This window comes from Balaenoptera borealis (assembly GCF_965194805.1).
Source record: "Balaenoptera borealis genome assembly, chromosome: 12".
NCBI classification, from domain to species: Eukaryota; Metazoa; Chordata; class Mammalia; order Artiodactyla; family Balaenopteridae; genus Balaenoptera; species Balaenoptera borealis.
Genome location: NC_138869.1, coordinates 6,332,168 through 6,349,022, shown reverse-complemented (window position 1 = coordinate 6,349,022; position 16,855 = coordinate 6,332,168). Strand labels below are relative to the sequence as shown.

The window sequence follows — 16,855 nt, the reverse complement described above, 5'->3', positions numbered from 1 at the left end:
CCCGAGCCTCCTCTGACTAACATCTTTCTTAAGAAAAGTCATTCATGACCTCACAGGCCATAATTAGACATCCGTGGCCCAAGAGGCCGAGGGCCCCCTGCCCTGACTCTCCCCAGCTAGAGTCAGGATGTGGCGTCTCGGCTGTGGGGCCTGGGCCCCTTTCTAGGACCCTCCTGCCTTCCCCTGGGAGCCCGTCACCCACTTTCGTGGCTCAGTGCCGCAGGGGCGTGTCTGCAGAAGGAGGGGCCCTATAGCAGGCAGGGTAGGTGACCCACCTCTAACTGCTGGGACATGCAGGCAAGGCCTTCTCAGTCAGAATAACTGGAGACAGCAATCAGAAAGCGCTTTTATGAGCCGAGCAACTTTTAAGGACTTTTCATGTACCAACTCTGTAAAGCCTCACAGCAGGCATGTGAAGTTGGCTCTCTAATCGCCCCCATCTTACAGGAAAGGAAACTGAGGCACGGAAGGATTCCTGCCTGTGGTCACACAGCTGGTGAGCAGTGGAGCCAGAATTCCAGCCCAGACGTCTGGCTCGGAGGCGGCGGCCAGAAGCCCGTCCAGCCCCTCGCTTGGCAGAGAGGAGGCGGGGAGGCTTCAGATGCGTCCTCTGTTCTTGTGTGGTTTCTGTCATCCCAGGGCTGTCGGAAGCTCTGGGCGCTGTGATCCAGCCATTTCCCCGCGTAAACATAACACAGACCAGCCTTTAGTGCAAGAAGGATGTTTGGAAAACGGGAGAAGAGGAGGAGGGGTCTGGGGTAACTCGGCGACGCAGAGCTTGGAGTCCCCAGGCCGGTGTGGGTAGGGCTGGGCCTCTAGGGCCAGTGTGGACGCCTCTGTGTGCAGCTCCCCCTGCTCTCCGGCACCCGCCGCTCGGCAGCTCCCCCGCACACACACAGCCCCCTCCCGCTCTGTAGCCTCGGGGCCCCGTTGTGCATGTGCGGAGCTTGGCCCCTCGGGAAGGAGCCAGTCTTGGGTCCCGGTCTTTGCCGGAGGCTGAGGCTTTCAGGGACTCAGCCCTCAGAGAGCAGGACTCCCAGTGGGGTGGTTGGACCCCATACACACTCGCCCAGGTGATCTCCACGGTGACCGGGAGCGCGGGAGCGGGAGCCGCAGCAGGCAGGGGTGGCCTTGTAGAGGAAGTGGGACTTGAACTGATACCTGGGTGTGGCCTCAGAGGCCAAGAAATGCAAGTGAAGGGCAGTGGGGTGCAGATGGATGGCGGCTTCTAGCCAGTGCAGGAGTCCTTCAGCCACACCTCTGACAGGTGTCTGACCTGCCGCAGCTTGCACACCTCCAGTGACAGGGAGCTCATCACCTCCAGAGCAGCCCTGACCACATGAGAGCATTTTTTCTCGAGCGGGGCGATGCCGGTCATAGTTCTGTCTGCAGCAGGATCTGCTCTGTCCTCTGCCTGTCAGCCCGTCAGAGGCTTGACCGCAGGCCTCATATCCCCTCTGGCCGCTGTTCTCCTGGCTACGCGGTCTCAGCCCTTGGTGGGAGGTCGCCTCGTGCTGTAATTGGGGTTGGCAGACGGGGCCCCTCTCGCCCCCAGCTGGCGTCCATCGTGGTCGTGTGGTGCGCCGTGCTGGCAGATGTGCAGAAGGGAGTCTGTGATGGATTAGCGATGTCTGCCCTGGGCTGGCGGGAGAAGGTGGGAGCAAAAGCGCCCAGGCTTAAGAACCCGTCTGGGGCTCAGACGGTTTTCAGCTATGATCCGACACCTGTAATGGACGGTAGGGCTGGGTCTGCTTCTGGCTTTTTACTCGTCCTTGTTAGTGACTGGCTTCTCGGTTTGTATTAAACTCATGTCAGCCAAAAAGGTCCCCCAGTCTTTTTCATAAGAACAGCCATCAAGCTAAACCTTCCCCCATCTTGACATTGTTTCCAGTATATTGATATATAATTAATTTAAATCAATCCCTTGTTGACAGGCATTTAGATTATTTCCAAGTTTTTATAATTAGAAACAACACTGCGGTGGAATTCCTTGTACTCACCTCTTTGCGTATCGGTCTTATTTCCTTCGCGTGAGTCTCCAGAAGAGAGATTGCTGGATCAGGAGCATCTTCTCAGAGTGCTGGCACCAGCCTGAACTGTCATGGAACGTCCCAGAAACTCTAAACTGTCAGGGAATGGCAGGGACTTGGGACAGTGCCCGCCCATTCCTAGATTGGCACATGGCCCGGGAGTCTGTGCGTGATCACAAATTCCAGTGGGCAGCTGAGGACCGACTCGGGGGTGTCCGGTCCTGGCTGATGGACACAGGCTTTGGGAGAAGCTTCCCCAAGAGAGAAAGGACCTGGGTGGCGAGAGGTGGAGCTCCCTCCCGTCCGTCGAGCGCGGTGGTGAGGAAGAGGCGTGCAGGGCGGGCTGGGGGCTGTGTCCCTGGGGCAGCCTGCAGCGGGCATCCTGCTGTGGGGTGCCTGTTCTGCTCAGGGGACGGTCCCTTCTCCCCCAGGAAGGAGCTGGGGGCAGAGGCGAGTGCTAACCAGGACAGACGGGCTTCGAGCCCTGAGCTCCAGGGTGTGGGTAAACGTCTCCATGGGTTCAGGTCAGGCATCTGCAGGACTGAAGGTCAATGACCAGGTCTGGCTGCTGCCCTGAAAGGTTTAGAGCGGCGTGTCCTGAGCGCATCTGCTGCTGCCCGTGCTTGTCGGCACCGGGCGTTTTCACGCCAGACGTTGTCCTTGCGTTCGCCAGGGCTTTGGCTCTGGTTCAGGAGACTCTCTCGGTGTCTAATACTGTGTCGCTGCTGTTTGGGGCCATGAAGGAGTGATGTCCTCTGGCTCAAGACGGGTTCTTACGCTGCGTGCTCTGCTAGCTTTTGCCCCCTTATCCCTTGGAGGACAGTGAGTCACGCTGGCTGCCGTAGGATGGCCTGGCCGTTTCTTATCGGGATGGTCTGAGGTTTTGATTTGGGGGTGTGCAAGGGCTGCCACGTTGCACAACTCAAGGGACCCCATTCACGTAGATTCGGCAGGACTTGGGGACAGATGGAATGGGGTGAGGGTGGGAGTTTGGCCGTAGGGGAGGGACTAACTTGGTGACTCAGCTCAGGACTCTGGCTCTGTCACTGCGTGGTGATGGGCGACCGTCACCGGTTAGGCTTGGGGCAGGTGGGATGTGCCGGCGGGGGGTGATGTAAGAAGCCGCATTCCGGGACCGGCAGGTGGCTGGCCTGGGAAGTGCCTGCACTCACTCGGCAGGTGTCACTGGGCCCTGTTAGTCTGGCACATGTGTCGGCATTTGGGGAGCATCAGCCAGCAACGCAGAAAAATGACCCATGTCCTCACAGGGCTCGGATACTGATGTGGGGGGCAGACGGCAAAGGAAAGACAGCAAGAATACATCACACTATACAGCGTGCTGGTGGGCAGACCACTGAGTGTGGGACTAGGGTTGCTGGGAGAGGGCGGCGTGGTTTTAACTCGGGCGAGCAGTGGGGGCCTCATTGGAAAGTGGCACTGAGTAAAGACCCAAGGGAGGTGAAGGTGTGGTGCGTGCTGAGATCCGGGGAACAGCGTTCCAGGCAGACGGAACAGCCAGGGCAAAGGCCCTGAGGCCTCCCTGGCCCCTTGGAGAAGAGAGGAAGGAAGCCGGTGAGGCTGGAATAGAGTGAGCGAGGGGAAGAGGGGCCAAAGTGCAGTCAGCCGAGGTCAGGCCTGAAGGGCATTGCAAGAAGGACGGTGTCTTCCCAGTGTGACGGGGAGCAGGGAGGCACTCGATGTGGCTCCCGTTTGCTCAGGATTTGCTCTGACTGCCGTGCGGAGAAGAGAGGCGGGGGCATGAGTGATAATCCAGGGAGCCGCGGTGGCGGTGGCCTGGAACACCTGCTGACCAGTGGGCAGGTAGGGGTGTTTCGAAGGTCGGGCTCACAGGGGAGAGGAGGCTGCAGGTGACTGTCAACCCCTTCTCTTGGCCTTAAAGGAGGCCCGGCCCTCTCCGCCAGGCACCTTCTGGAACCTGCTGGCTCGAGACGGTCGGGAGCCAGGTCATGGGCAGAGCAGGAACCCCGGGCTGGCACAGCCCCAGAAAGCCCCTGCCTTCCCCCAAGCACCTCCATCCGCATCCGATCCCGAGTGCGCCCCTCCTGCTGGGGCCCAGCCTCCACACGGAGGGGCTCCGCACAGATGTCCTGTTCATGAGCTCAGCCGGGCGGCCAGGCCTGGCCCCTCCGCAGGGCAGAGCGTGGCCGTGGGTCCGGGGCAGTCCCCTGCCTGTCCTTCCTCAGCTCCCTCTGCCCCAGACCGGCCCGGCCCGGCCCACTGCGGGGGGATAGGGGAACGGCCTTTCACCTGTTGACACCTGTTCACGTCGCTCCGAGATCAGGTGAGCGCGGGCGGGGTAGGGGTAAGGGGCCGAACCCCTTCCCCGTGAGGGTGGACACCCCCTTTGTCGGGGGGCGTCGGGCGCTGGGGGAGAGTCCAGGCCCCCGGCAGGAGTGGCCCGTGAGGCATGGAGGGACTTCCCGCTCGGACCCGCACGGACCCCGCCCCGTCTCCGTGGCCTCTGCAGACTCAGGGCTCAGAGACTGTTCAAAATCCTGGCGAGCTGAGCCCCGGCTGCTTCTCTGTTTGCTGTCACCCTCTTGCTGGGAAAGACAGAAGAGGCTCTGACAGAAGTGCTTCCAGTGGGGGTGCAGGTGGAGATGGCCCTGGGGAGGCGCGGCGCAGGCGGGGGCTCGGGTCGGCCGCGGGCAGCTCCGGGGCATGCATCGCCTCCGGGGCCCGTGGGCTCCTTCACTCTCCCCTCCAGCTGTCCGTCCCGGGCTGTGGGCTTTATCAGGAGAACGGGAGTTTGCCTTGCTGCCCGTCCCTGCCCCCGTCCACCAGCCCACGCAGGCCCCCGAGGCCCCGAGGAAGCTGCTGCCCGGTGACCACGAACGGCAGGAGGGTCTCGAGCGGTGGTGGGCCTGAGGCACCGAGAGCGGCCCACCTGGGTCACGGACAGGGGCCAGGCCTTGCGATGAGCGTGAGCCCTCGACTCAAAGCCACATTGACGCCAGGCACCCAGGACTCTTCCCCGCGGAGGACCCTCGTCACACCCCAGCCCCTGGGCGCCGGCTGGGGTGTCCTCTGCTGCAGGAGACCCGCTGTGTGTCCCCGCGGGCCAGAGCGGAGTGCCTGCACTCTTCTTAGACGGCCCGCTGGGCGGCACGTGCTGGGCTTTACAGCGAGGTGGGCTGGGGTGTGCTGGCCCCAGGGCCTCCGTGCCCACGCCCCCGCCCCAGGAGGCATGTTACACGCTGGGCAGGGGGCTCTGCCGGCCCTGGGACCCGTGGGGACAGTGGGAGCGGAGCTGGGCAGGTGGGCCGGTCACAGAGGCTGCTGAATGCAGGGCGTTCCCACTGCTCTGAAGGCGGGACTCTGGAGGACGGGCTGCAGCTCACGGGTCTGTGGGCCCTTGCCTCCGCTGGGCCACTTCCAGAGGGACCCTTCCCTGGCCCCAGGGATCGATGGACCGGGGAGTGGCAGGGCACCTCAGGAGAGGCCGCCAGAAGCTGCCAGAAACTCGGTTGCACGTTTCCCCCTTCTCTCTGTGTCCCGAGTCTTCTAAGGTCATGAGTTTGGGATGAGTAAGCCACCCCTCTGTCCCCCCACCGGGCACTTGGAAGGTTGAGGGATCTGCACAGGCCTGGGACGAGGGCGGTGGGGTGGAGAGGAGCCCCCGGTGTTGGACTTTAATCCTGACTCACCTACGTTCTACCTGTGCAACCTTGGACAAGGCCTGTGCTGTGTGGGCCTCAGTCTCCTCACCTGGAAAAGGGGTAATAATCCGTCCTCTGGAGGGAGACTGGCTTTAAGATGTAGAGAAAATGTACACACAGCTCTGTGTTTGTCTCCAAGCTGGCTGTAACCAGCAGCACAGATGGGGCGGCTTGGATAGCAGGTGTTGATGCCTCACGATGGGGGGCTGCGGGCCGAGATAAGGTGTGGGCAGCGTGGCTCCTCCTGAGGCCCCTCCTCTTCTCCCTGCATCCTCACAGGGTCGGCCATGTGTGCGTGTGTGTGTGTGTGTGTGTGTGTGTGTGTGTGTGTCCTAATCTCGCCTTCGAGGACACCAGTCAGTTTGATTAGGACCCTCATGACCTCATTTTAACTCAGTTACCTCCTTAAAGACAGTCTCCAAACGCAGACACATTCTGAGGTGCTGGCTGTTAGGGCTTGAAGTATGCACATGTTGGTGGGGAGGGACCAGTTCAGCCCATAGCAAACACCAGCACAATGCCCGACTCCCCCATAGGTATGCAGTGAAAAGCTATTTTGTTAATTACTGTTTAAAAAAAAAAATGAGTGGTTTACTTACATCAGGCAGTGGGAGTGAGGGAGTGGAGGGGACGGGACCTGCTGTCTGTCAGTGAATGTCACTAGGCACCTGCTCTGGGCCGGGCCCGCTCGAGGTCCTGGGCTCGTCAGTGGACCCACGGGGCCGACCTTCCCGTGGGAGACGCACAGTGAACAGGGTCCTTCAGGGAGGGGTGCTGGCTGTGAGGAGGGGCGAGCTGTACAGAGAAAGCGGAATCACCGCAAGGGGAGGGGAGCCTCGGGAAGGCACAGGGCAGAGGGTCACGTGGGCCCCGGCCGCCCCTGGGGACCACCCGTAGGAGGGCGGGGGGACGCCTGCGGGGCCCTGGGCTCTGGGTTCCCGCTCACCAGAGGCCCGTCCTCTCTCTGCAGCGTCGAGGGCGAGGCCCCCAGCAGCGAGACTGGCACGTCGCTGGACAGCCCCTCCGCCTACCGCCAGGGCCCCTCGGCGCCCGGCTCCGGCCTGGGCCCCGACCACTCCGAGCTCACGCCAGGGGGCGCCTATGGGCTGTACGCGGGGCCGCCCGGCCAGCAGCGCACGCGGAGGCCCAAGCTGCAGCACTCGACCTCCATCCTGCGCAAGCAGGCCGAGGAGGAGGCTATCAAGCGCTCACGGTCCCTCTCCGAGAGCTATGAGCTCTCCTCCGACCTGCAGGACAAGCAGGTAGGCGGCCGGCCACGCGGGCCACGCGGGGAGAGGCGCTGGGGGTTGGGGGAGGCCACGGTGCCTGCACGGCCTCGGACGACGCGGCCCTTGGCTGGGGCCGCCCAGGGCCGCGGGGGGCCCCGCGTGCTCCACAGCCGCGCCAAGGCCGGGGCCGTTCCCCGTGGACGTGGCCTCTGCCTCAGCCCCAGCCCCAGCCCGGGCTGGCTCCTCCCGACGCGCGGAGGGTTGCGAGGGAAGGAGCCGACGTGGGACGTTCCTGTCCGGCCTCGGCCTCTGCCCGGCTCACAGCCCTCCTCGCTGGGCTCCGGCTCCCACGCTGGGTGTCAGGACCTGGTGCCGCCAGTGCGCGTGGGTTCCGTGGCGGCCACGGAGGTCCTGGGGTCCGGGAGAGAGCTGAACCTTGGGAGGTCTGCAGGAGGGGCCCTCGGGGAGGGGGAGGTCAGCTCACCACAGAAAGAGCACGTGCTCTGAACCGAACAGCGAGCCCGTCCCCAGCCAGCGAGGCCAGGCTGTTCATTCCACCCCTCAGTTTACAGCCCCGTGTCCTGGGGGAAATCGCCTCCTTGCAGGTTGCCCTTCCTCCCCGGGGCCTTGGCCCAGACCCACTGTGGGGCTGGCACGTGTGTACAGAGGACGGGCATGCATGGCCTGCCCGCTTGGCCTCTTGGGTTGATGGGAGAGAGGGGAGGGGTCCCGGTTGGGTGGCAGGTGGGGGGCAGAGGGAGTGCGAGCTCATGAGGGGACAGGGGCTTCTCACTCGCAGCCCCTCAGAGTGCAGGCACGTAGTAGGCACTTTACTCAGAATTCCTGTGCGAAGCTCTGGCAGAAAGCCCCAGGCTTCAGGAGCACCCCCAGGCTGCCAGAAGCAGCGGGGCCGGCCTGCCTGTCGCTCTCCCCAGCTCCTGTGCCCTGAGCCGTGGGCAGTCTCCTCGCGAGCCCGGGCGGCTGCCCTTGCCCCGGCCTGGCTGCAGGACCTGCCCGGCAGCCACTCAGACACCAGGCTGCAGAAGGCGCCTTGCCCGCTCGCCTCCCACGCCTACCCTGGCCTGGACCCTCTGTTTGCTCCCCAGCCTAACTGTTTGTCTCTTACAGAGCGGAGGTCTGGGCCTGGCGTAGCCCCAGACTTCTGCGGGGAGCGGTGCGGTGTGGGTACTGCCCCGGGCGGATCTTCCGCCGACACAGTCCCTACCGGCCCCCGGGGTCTCCCTGTTCTTGGTGCTGCCCTGTGACCTTGGACAGCCCTGCCTACCTGCCCTGGTCTGTATCTGCCTGCCTGTGAGTTGGGACTGATGAGGGGGTGGGGCCCGCAAGTGGCCAGAGCCCGAAGCACATGATCCCCGTCAGGCAAATATCTGGGAGCAAACAGACCCCTGGCCTCGTGGCGCTTGGCCTCGTGGCCAGGCCCACGGCAGGGGCCTCTGTTCCATTTATCAGTTTCACCCATATCCAAAGTGGATCAAAAACAGTTTATAGTAACAAACGTCTGCAGCGGGACCATTAAAATAGAAGTGGGAAAGGTTAAAACTTCAGAGAGGCCTGTGGAGGTAATCATACGCTTCCTGCAGCCTTGATGTGGCCACAGCTGTTCATTTTCATCCCTCGCACATTAGCCCGCTGCCCACCGTGTGCCAGACCCCGTGCTGGGCGCCAGGGAGTCACCAGGGGACAGGGTGCGGCCCCAGCCCTCAAGCAGACGCTGTGGTCCAGAGACAGGTTAACAGTTAAGACACAGGTTAATTCCAGAGCGTGATACAAACTCCGGGGATGAAGAAAGAGGGGAGAGAAGCCGAGCACCTGTGGGAGGAGACAGCTTGGATGAGGTGTGGGGGACCTCTCCGAGGTGGTATCAGAGCTGGGTGTTTGAGGACGGGGTCTTCCAGGAAGAGGTAACAGCAGGCACGAAGGCCAGAGGCAGAACCACTTGGCGGAAAGGATGGCCGGGAAGAGGGGAGGGGTGGGGAGGTGATGCTGAGGGCCACCGAGCATTCGACTCTCTGCTGAGCCTCCTGGCAGTCAAGGTGAAAATAGGAACAGGACAGATTACACAGGAATTTCCAAATGAAGGTAGGGTGCCCGGTTCCATGAGAGGGTAGAGTCTGGGTGGCGCAAAGCCCCATTTTAGTGGAAGGAGCCCAGTGCAAGGTCATGCAGTGTCCGCTGGCCCTCAGCCTCCGCACCTCCTGGCAGTTTCCTGTCTGAGCGGGAGGCCTGAGTTGGCAAGGGTGGCAGTTCTGCTTTGTGGGAGGGTGAGCCTCTCAGCTCCTCGTCCCGTCACTTGTCAGAGCCTCTGTCCCCCTCTGCAGGGGGCAGGGGGCTCCTGGGGTCCCTCTGCAGACCAGACACTGTGTCAGGTGAGGGTGGTGCCCAGCAGGCGAGCACAGACGGGTTGGGGTCCCTGCCCTGCACCCCCAGTTAGCGTTCAGATTGGGCCTTGGGTCGGTTCTGGCCCGGAAGGAAGAATGAATGACCACGGTGGGCCCGGGAGCTGAGTAAGAGCGGGCCTGGGTCTGTGTGTGCCCCGGGGGAGGCCGGTAGGAGGGGCTGAGGGGGCTTTGACAGCGCAGCACAGAGCCCACGTCTGCCTTCCCGAAGTCTCTCCTGTCCCCACCCAGATTTGGGGGACGGTCTCAGGCCAGGAGTGTCGCTCCAGGGTTCGCGAGATCCAGAGTCAGAAAGAGAGAAGGGGCCGTGAAGCGCACTCTGACCTGTGCGGTGCCCCTCCTCCTTCCCACCCGAGGGGCCCGGAACCCAGGCCTTGGAGGGCAGAGAGGAGAGGGCTTCCCAGAGCTCAGCCGTGGGCCCTTTGTCGGCGCCATGGGCTTTCAGAGCTCCACTCCAAACCCAGAAAACAGACGCTGCTCACAGATGCGGAAGTGAGGTCATCGCTTTGGATGCCGTTCAGTAACTTCAGGGCGAGAGGAAAAACAGACCCGCCCTGGCTGACTCCAGGTCCGGGCTTTGAAAAGTCATTTTCATCCTCACCCCGCCCCCCAACTCCTCTCGTGCGAGGGGCCGCTCGGCCCCGCCTGCCGCTCCCCCTCCTGTGGGCCCCGGAGAGCTGCACGTCTGTGTCTGGGGGGAGCTGGCATCCCTCAGGGAGACCAGGACCCACCCTGAGTCCTGAGTGAGGCTGGGAGCCCCCCTCCCCCTTCCCGCCCACCCTCAGGCGGCTCTGAGCAGCCTCTGCCCCACTCAGCCACGGCCTGGGGTTTGCTCAGTGACGCGTGTGCCTCTGTCCTGGACAGACTTGGCCTCTTGAGGGTGGGGACCTTGTCCACCTGCCACCGGCGTGGGCGTGGCGCCTGCATGGAGCAGACAGCGGTGCTCTGCCCCCGCGGGATGTGAGCACGCCTCACTCCCAGGGACCCGAGGCCTTTCCACCCACATCAGGGGCCACTCTGCCCGGCACCCAAGGGCTCGGCTTGGCCGACCAGCCAGCTCCTTATCCTGGGCTTTCCTGGGTGCCGAAGAGCGGGCTCTGGCCTCACTCGGGAAGCAGGCACGGGGAGCGGCCCTCGGGGGCTGTCCTTAGTCCTCGGCCGGCGTGAGCCTAGGACTTCACAGGCCCACGTGACACACGGGAGTCCCAGCGCCCCTGCCTGCCTGCAGCCCGGCCCAATCGCCAGGCTCACAGAGCCTGCTCTGGGTCTGGAGGCCTCCAGGGGTGTGCTGGGCCTCTTCTCTGGGCCTCAGTTTCCCCATCTGTCAGGGAGGGGACTTGGGGCCCCCACAAACTGTCTATACTTCCCAGGAGTGCAGCCGAGGGTCCTGCATCTCCTCAGCCCCGTGCTGGCATGTGCCGAGGGCCTGTCTCACCTGTGCCCACCGCTGCCCTGCGAGATCCGTCTGATGGGACTCAGCAACCGCAGGGTCCAAGGCTTCTCAGAGTCACTCCACTGCCAAAGGGAAGGGCCAGGACTAGGCCCAGGCCCTCGGGCAGTGCCGCAGGCGGAAGCAAGGCTGGAGGCCTGCAGCCAGTGCTCGGCGCCCAGGGCCTGCTCGGGCGCGGGCTTCTCTCTAGTCGTGGCGTGCGGGCTCAGTAGTTGCGGCGCGTGGGCTTCGTTGCCCTGCGGCATGTGGGATCTTAGTTCCCTGACCAGGGATCGAACCCGCGTCCCCTGCGTTGGGAGGCGGATTCTTAACCACTGGACCGCCAGCGAAGCCCCTCGGGCCTGTCTCTTAACCTGCACCTGCCGCGGGCTTCCTGTCTCTGGAGGGGCTGCCTGCACCTCCTCCACCACCTCCAAGTCTCATTCAACTGCATGCCCCAGGCACACCAGGGCCAAAGGCTGCTGCGGCCAGAGAACTCTGGGAAACCCCCACCCTTTAAAGGTTCTGAGAAGTCCTGCAGGGAACACTTGCTTTAGCTGGGTCTGACCCCTGGGACGCGCTGGGCCTCCTGGGCCGTGCTCACGCTCCTCTCCTTCCCCCGCAGGTGGAGATGCTAGAACGGAAGTATGGGGGCCGCCTCGTGACCCGCCATGCGGCCCGCACCATCCAGACAGCCTTCCGCCAGTACCAGATGAACAAGAACTTCGAGCGGCTGCGCAGCTCCATGTCCGAGAACCGCATGTCGCGCCGCATCGTGCTGTCCAACATGAGGATGCAGTTCTCCTTCGAGGGGCCCGAGAAGGTGCGCAGCTCCTACTTCGAGGGCAAGCAGGTCTCAGTGACCGACAAGGGTGCCCCGCTGGAGGCCCTGGTGCCGGCCGAGTGCGGAGACCTGGGCCCGCCACCTGCCCTCCAGGCCCCTGCCCCGGCCGGCGACTTCGCGGATGCCATCACGGAGCTGGAGGACGCCTTCTCACGGCAGGTGAAGTCGCTGGCCGAGTCCATTGACGACGCGCTCAACTGCCGCAGCCTGCACGCTGAGGGGGCACCCGTGCCCGACGCGGGGCGGACCCGGGACGCCGAGCCCTCGCCGGCCCTGCACGGCGCCGAGCACCGCCAGCTGGACGAGATGACCGCCTCGTACAGCGACGTCACCCTGTACATCGACGAGGAGGAGCTGTCGCCACCCCTGCCCCCGAGGCAGGCGGGCCGCCGGCCGTCCAGCGCCGAGTCGGACCTGCGGCTGCGGCCTGGGGGTGCTGCCCAGGACTACTGGGCCCTGGCCCACAAGGACGACAAGGGGGACACGGACACCAGCTGCCGGAGCACGCCCTCGCTGGAGCCGCAGGAGCCGCGGCTGCGCGGGGAGCACCTCCCGCTGCTCACCATCGAGCCGCCCAGCGACAGCTCCGTGGACCTCAGCGACCGCTCGGACCGCAGCTCGCTGAAGAGGCAGAGCGCCTACGAGCGTGGCCTGGGCGGGCCGCAGGGCAGCCCCAAGCACGGCCCCCACGGGCCCCCCAGGGGCCTCCCCCGGGAGGAGCCGGAGCCGCGGGCCCGGGCGCCCAGGCCCCTGGACGGCCACCTGGCCATCAATGGCTCGGCCAACAGGCAGAGCAAGTCCGAGTCGGACTACTCGGATGGGGACAACGACAGCCTGAACAGCACGTCCAACTCCAACGACACCATCAACTGCAGCTCCGAGTCTTCGTCCCGCGACAGCCTGCGCGAGCAGACGCTCAGCAAGCAGACCTACCACAAGGAGACCCGCAACAGCTGGGACTCGCCCACCTTCAGCAACGACGTCATCCGCCGGCGGCACTACCGCATCGGCCTCAACCTCTTCAACAAGTGAGTCCCCGGCCGCTGGCGGCCCGGGCGGGATGAGGGGCGGCTCCGGGGTGGGGCTTGGGGGGGGGGGGGCGCGTGGAGTGGCGCCTGCTGCGCCGCACCGGCCCCAGCGTCCGGCCCTGGGTGGTGCGGGCACAGGGGTCTGAGCAGGGGCGGGCCGGGTGCAGGTCCGTGCCCGTGTCCGTGCAGCCTGGACTCGGGCCTGCACCCGGGATCAGGGCACTGGTAGGCCCTGCGCCCTCTGGGAGACTGTACGTTGGGTCTGTGGCGTGGCCGCCACGCCGCGTTCTGGCAAGGCGCCGTGGGGGCCGCCTTGAGAGCAGGTCTGGGGCAGGCGGCTGGTATTTAAAGCTCACTATTCTTAGCACGGCTGAAAATAGCAAGTGGAAGGGCAGGCGGGCTGAGCATTCCCTCGGAGGGGCCGCTGGCGGCTCTGGCTGTTAAACCTCGGATTTCTCCTCACTTCCATCCACAGGGCCTCTGGATTTGGGGTCAGCAGACGCCGGCCTGGCGCTGGCTCCTCCAGGGAGGGGGCCGTGGCGGGGATGTGGCCAGCCTGCTTCGTGGCTGCTGACAGCTGTCCTCCGTGCTTCCCTGCTCCCCGCTTCCTCTGCTAGACGGGGGTGGAGAGTCTTGGGGGCGCTTCTGAGCCATCCCTGGTGCAGCTGGCAGCGCCGGCTGGGGGACTCAGAGAGACCTGTCCCGAAGGGCGCGTGTGGGGGAACTGTGCAGTCCCACAGGAGCCGCCGGGGCTGGGGGTCATTGGTCCTCGATCAGCTGAGGACTAAGAGTCTTGGGCCCGTCACATCTGCCAGGGGTGCTCTCCTGAGACTCCATCTGCATGTGAGGACCAGTCCCACTGCCACGCAGTCCGTGGCCAGAACAGCGCGCTGAACGGGGAGGTCATGAGCTGCCAAGCCCATCCTGAGGTCTGTCCCGAAAGCCTGCCCCCACCTGCTTCCAGGCACAGCCAGCTCCCGGGTCATCTTGGACCCTCTTGGGGGAGGCTGGGATGACCTGGGGGCTCCCCAGTGCCCGGGGTTCCCTCGTCCCTGGCAGACGTTGTGTCCTGACGTGGGAGTCCCAGCTGGGTGGACGGGTGGAGGCCAGAAAAAGCTGCATCCCTCCCCACAGCAGCCTTGGCCTCTGTAGATTCTTTCTGGCTCTGTTAGTCTTTAATTACACCTGAAACGCGTGAATACACTCTCCACTCAGCGTAGAAGGTGAAAGCCTTCCAGCTCGGGGTTCTGTGCACGTGTGGTCCAGCGCAGCTCCAGGCCAGGCTGCCTGGGTGCGGACCCCGGTCCTTGCCCTTCCTGCCTGTGTGTCCCTGGGCAGCTCGGTCTCTGCCACGGCGGCTTCATCTGCGTGGTGGCGCCGAGCCCAATGGTGTCCAGCTCGCAGAGTGTGAGTTGGAGATGAGCGGATGTATATAGGTTGCTCAGCAGCGCCAGACGTGCGGCGAGCTGGGCCCGAGCCTCCCTGCTGTCCCCGTGGCCCCTGTTGACGTTACCTGGGCCCAGGCCACACCCACTGTCCCTCCTGTGACGCTGCCACGCGCTCTGCTGTTGGAGGCCGTTCCCATTGGTGCCGCGCGCCACCTGGTCTCCGTGCTGCTACGTGGGGTCCATGTGCGGCTGTCCAGGGTGGTCTGGCCACTCGCTCCCATGTTTTCACAGTCACCAACCACGTGACGGTGACCGTGGGCCTGCCCCTCCCACACGCTCCCGAGTCTCTGGGGAAGGGGGTAGCTGGAGGGGGCGGTGTTTGGGGCTCACGTGGGCGTGTTGTCCATCGAAGTAGAGCCTGCAGCTGGACCTGGAGGGCCCGTTTCCCCACACGCTGGACAGCACTCCGCCTTGTCTCCCACCCCAATCAAAGCATAGAAACAGTGTGTCTATTGTTTCAATTTGGATTTCCCTGCCTGCTTCTAAGATGCCGCGTCCCTATGTGTGTCTTTCGGCCATTTGGGTTTTTTCTTCTACAAAATGCCTGTTCCTATTTTTTGCCCATTCTTCTGTTTTTTCTCATTTTGATTTACTAGTGGTTCTTTATATATTATAGATACTAATCCTTTGTAATTACAAATATTTTCTTCCTGTCTGTCACTGGCCTTTTGTTTTTTTTTTTAAAAACTTCTGAAATAGAATTCACAGACCATAAAAATTCACCCTTATAAAGTGTACAGTTCAGTGGTTTTTAATTATATATCTTTTAACTTTGTGTATGCTTTGTTGGTCTAACAGAAGTTACTAATTTTTGCATTTTTTTATCGAGGTGGAATTGACATGTAACAGTTTCAGGCGGACAACGTAATGATTCAGTATTTGTATATATGTATCAGTGTTCTCTTTGTTTATTACTTTTTTTTTCAATGTTTTATTTTAAAAGGCTCTGCCCCAGGTCATAATATAGTTTTAAAATATTTTCTTCAGGACTTTCTTAGTTTTGTTTTATATCCTTTAGGACTTTAACCTGGCGTTTGGTTTGGAGAATGGTACAAGGTGAGGGGTGTAGTTTTTTATAGTTCTTTGTAAATTAGCTGGTTGTCTGCAGACGGTGTATTGAGTAGTCTGTCCTTTCTCTGTTGACTTGAAATCCCATCCAATTCCTACATGAACAGAGCCTGTGCTTGGATCCTTTCGTTCACTTGGCAAATATTTATTGAACACCTGCTGCATGCCAAGCCCTGTGTAGGGGGCCTGGACTCAGCCCTGAACAGAATAAAGACCCTTGCGACGCTCCACGCTAGTGGGTAGAGGCTCTGTGTGTTCCTTTGCCAACATCAGACTTTCAGTTTTATATGTTTTTTTATTAGGACAGAAACCACTCTTTTGTTCTTTTAAAAAGTGGTCTTGGCTCTTGTTGGTAGTCACTCTTCCACATGGATTGCGGAGTCAGCTCGTTAAGACCGTGAAAACTCCTGGTGGACTTTGCACTGGAGCCCCTTGAGCTTGGGGGACCTCGCCCCTCTACAAGTCGAGGGACACAGGTGAGGTCCGGCCACAGGCGGTGTTTACGTTCAGGTTGAAGGTAACTACAGCCCATCCAGCTCCCCCGGTGGCAAGCCGCAGTGCAGGTGGTCACCGACCACACGTGCTTGGCGGCTGCGTCCCTGAAGTGCGGGTCCAGGATGGTCCCCCGGCTGCAGAGCCCGCCGTTGGATGACACGGGTCTCGCACGCCGAGAGGGGCAGGTGGCAGGCTGGCTCCTCCGAGCGGCGTGAGGGGCAGGTGTTGGGAGGTCGTGCGGCGACAAGCTCCGGCCCTCCTCAGTCTCCTCCTCCTCCTCCTCCTCGGCCTTGGTTGTCCACCTCGGGGGTTGTTTGGAGGATTGAAGGCACAGCCACAGCGCTGTGGCCACCGGCCATCTCCCGAGTCTCGCCAGGCCCGGGAAGGGCTGGTGGTCCGACCCGAGTAGATGGAGGGCCAGGCCCTGTGTGGGGCGAGCGAAGCTGGGAGCCGGGTGTCCCCGAGCGGGCCCTGGAGCCGCTGGACGAGGATGGGCACTGAGCAGCCTGCTGCCCGAGGCCGGGGCCCCTGCCTGGGAGGCCCGACCTCAGCGCCTCTGTCCTTTCCCTCCTGGCACCCTCCTCGCACCCCCACGTGTCCGCTGCCCGCCTCTGCTCCCCATGCTCTCCCCGTGGCTCTCCTCTCCCCCCGCCATTTCCCTCCCTCCCCAGGCCCACACCCAGGCTGCCTTTCAGACAGTTCTTAGGTCCCACCCACTCCCGGGAGGGAGCTTTCCAGCACAGACACCCGCCCCCTCCAGGGGGTACGTGAAGGGCCTGAACGCTGGATCCACAGTGGGTGAGTAGCCAGCTGGGGAGGAGAGAGGGAGAACAGATGAAACCCGAGAAGGTGAAGCAGGTTGGTGGGGAGGGGCTGTCCCCGGGGCCGCAGAGGAGGCGCCGCCGTCTGCCTGGCACCCATATGCGCCTCCCGGTCCAGGACTGCACGTCCGGCTCGCGGCGCTGGGCACCGGGCCGGGGCCGGGAGCCGAGGCAGGATGGTTTCGGCCCCGGTTCAGCGAATCCGCTGCAGGGACTCGGCACCGCCCTGCACCCTGAGCCTTGCCGGCTGCGCCCAGAAACTGGCCGTGAGGTTCCTGCCCGCCCAGGGCCTGGTGAGGGTTAGAGACCGTGAAACCGGGAGCCGCTGGCCAGGGTGCCGCGGATGGCAGCGGTTGTGCTCCGCGG

At 63.0% G+C, this 16,855-nt stretch overlaps 1 protein-coding gene across 17 annotated transcripts in view; it reads left to right on the top strand.

Moving 5' to 3' along the window:
* The window catches only part of IQSEC1 (IQ motif and Sec7 domain ArfGEF 1), a 333,736-nt gene that overhangs the window by 285,221 nt on the left and 31,660 nt on the right, over positions 1–16,855 (top strand). For 16 of the 17 annotated variants that reach the window (XR_014232235.1, XM_082345195.1, XM_082345194.1 and 13 more), the window contains 2 exons: positions 6,681–6,972; positions 11,411–12,657. Coding sequence is in view for 16 of the 17 variants with exons in the window: in XM_082345195.1 (XP_082201321.1) it covers positions 6,681–6,972; positions 11,411–12,657 (1,539 nt within the window). In the remaining variant the exon portion in view is untranslated. The remainder of the gene's footprint in view (positions 1–6,680; positions 6,973–11,410; positions 12,658–16,855) is intronic. The other variant, XM_082345184.1, reaches the window with a different exon arrangement.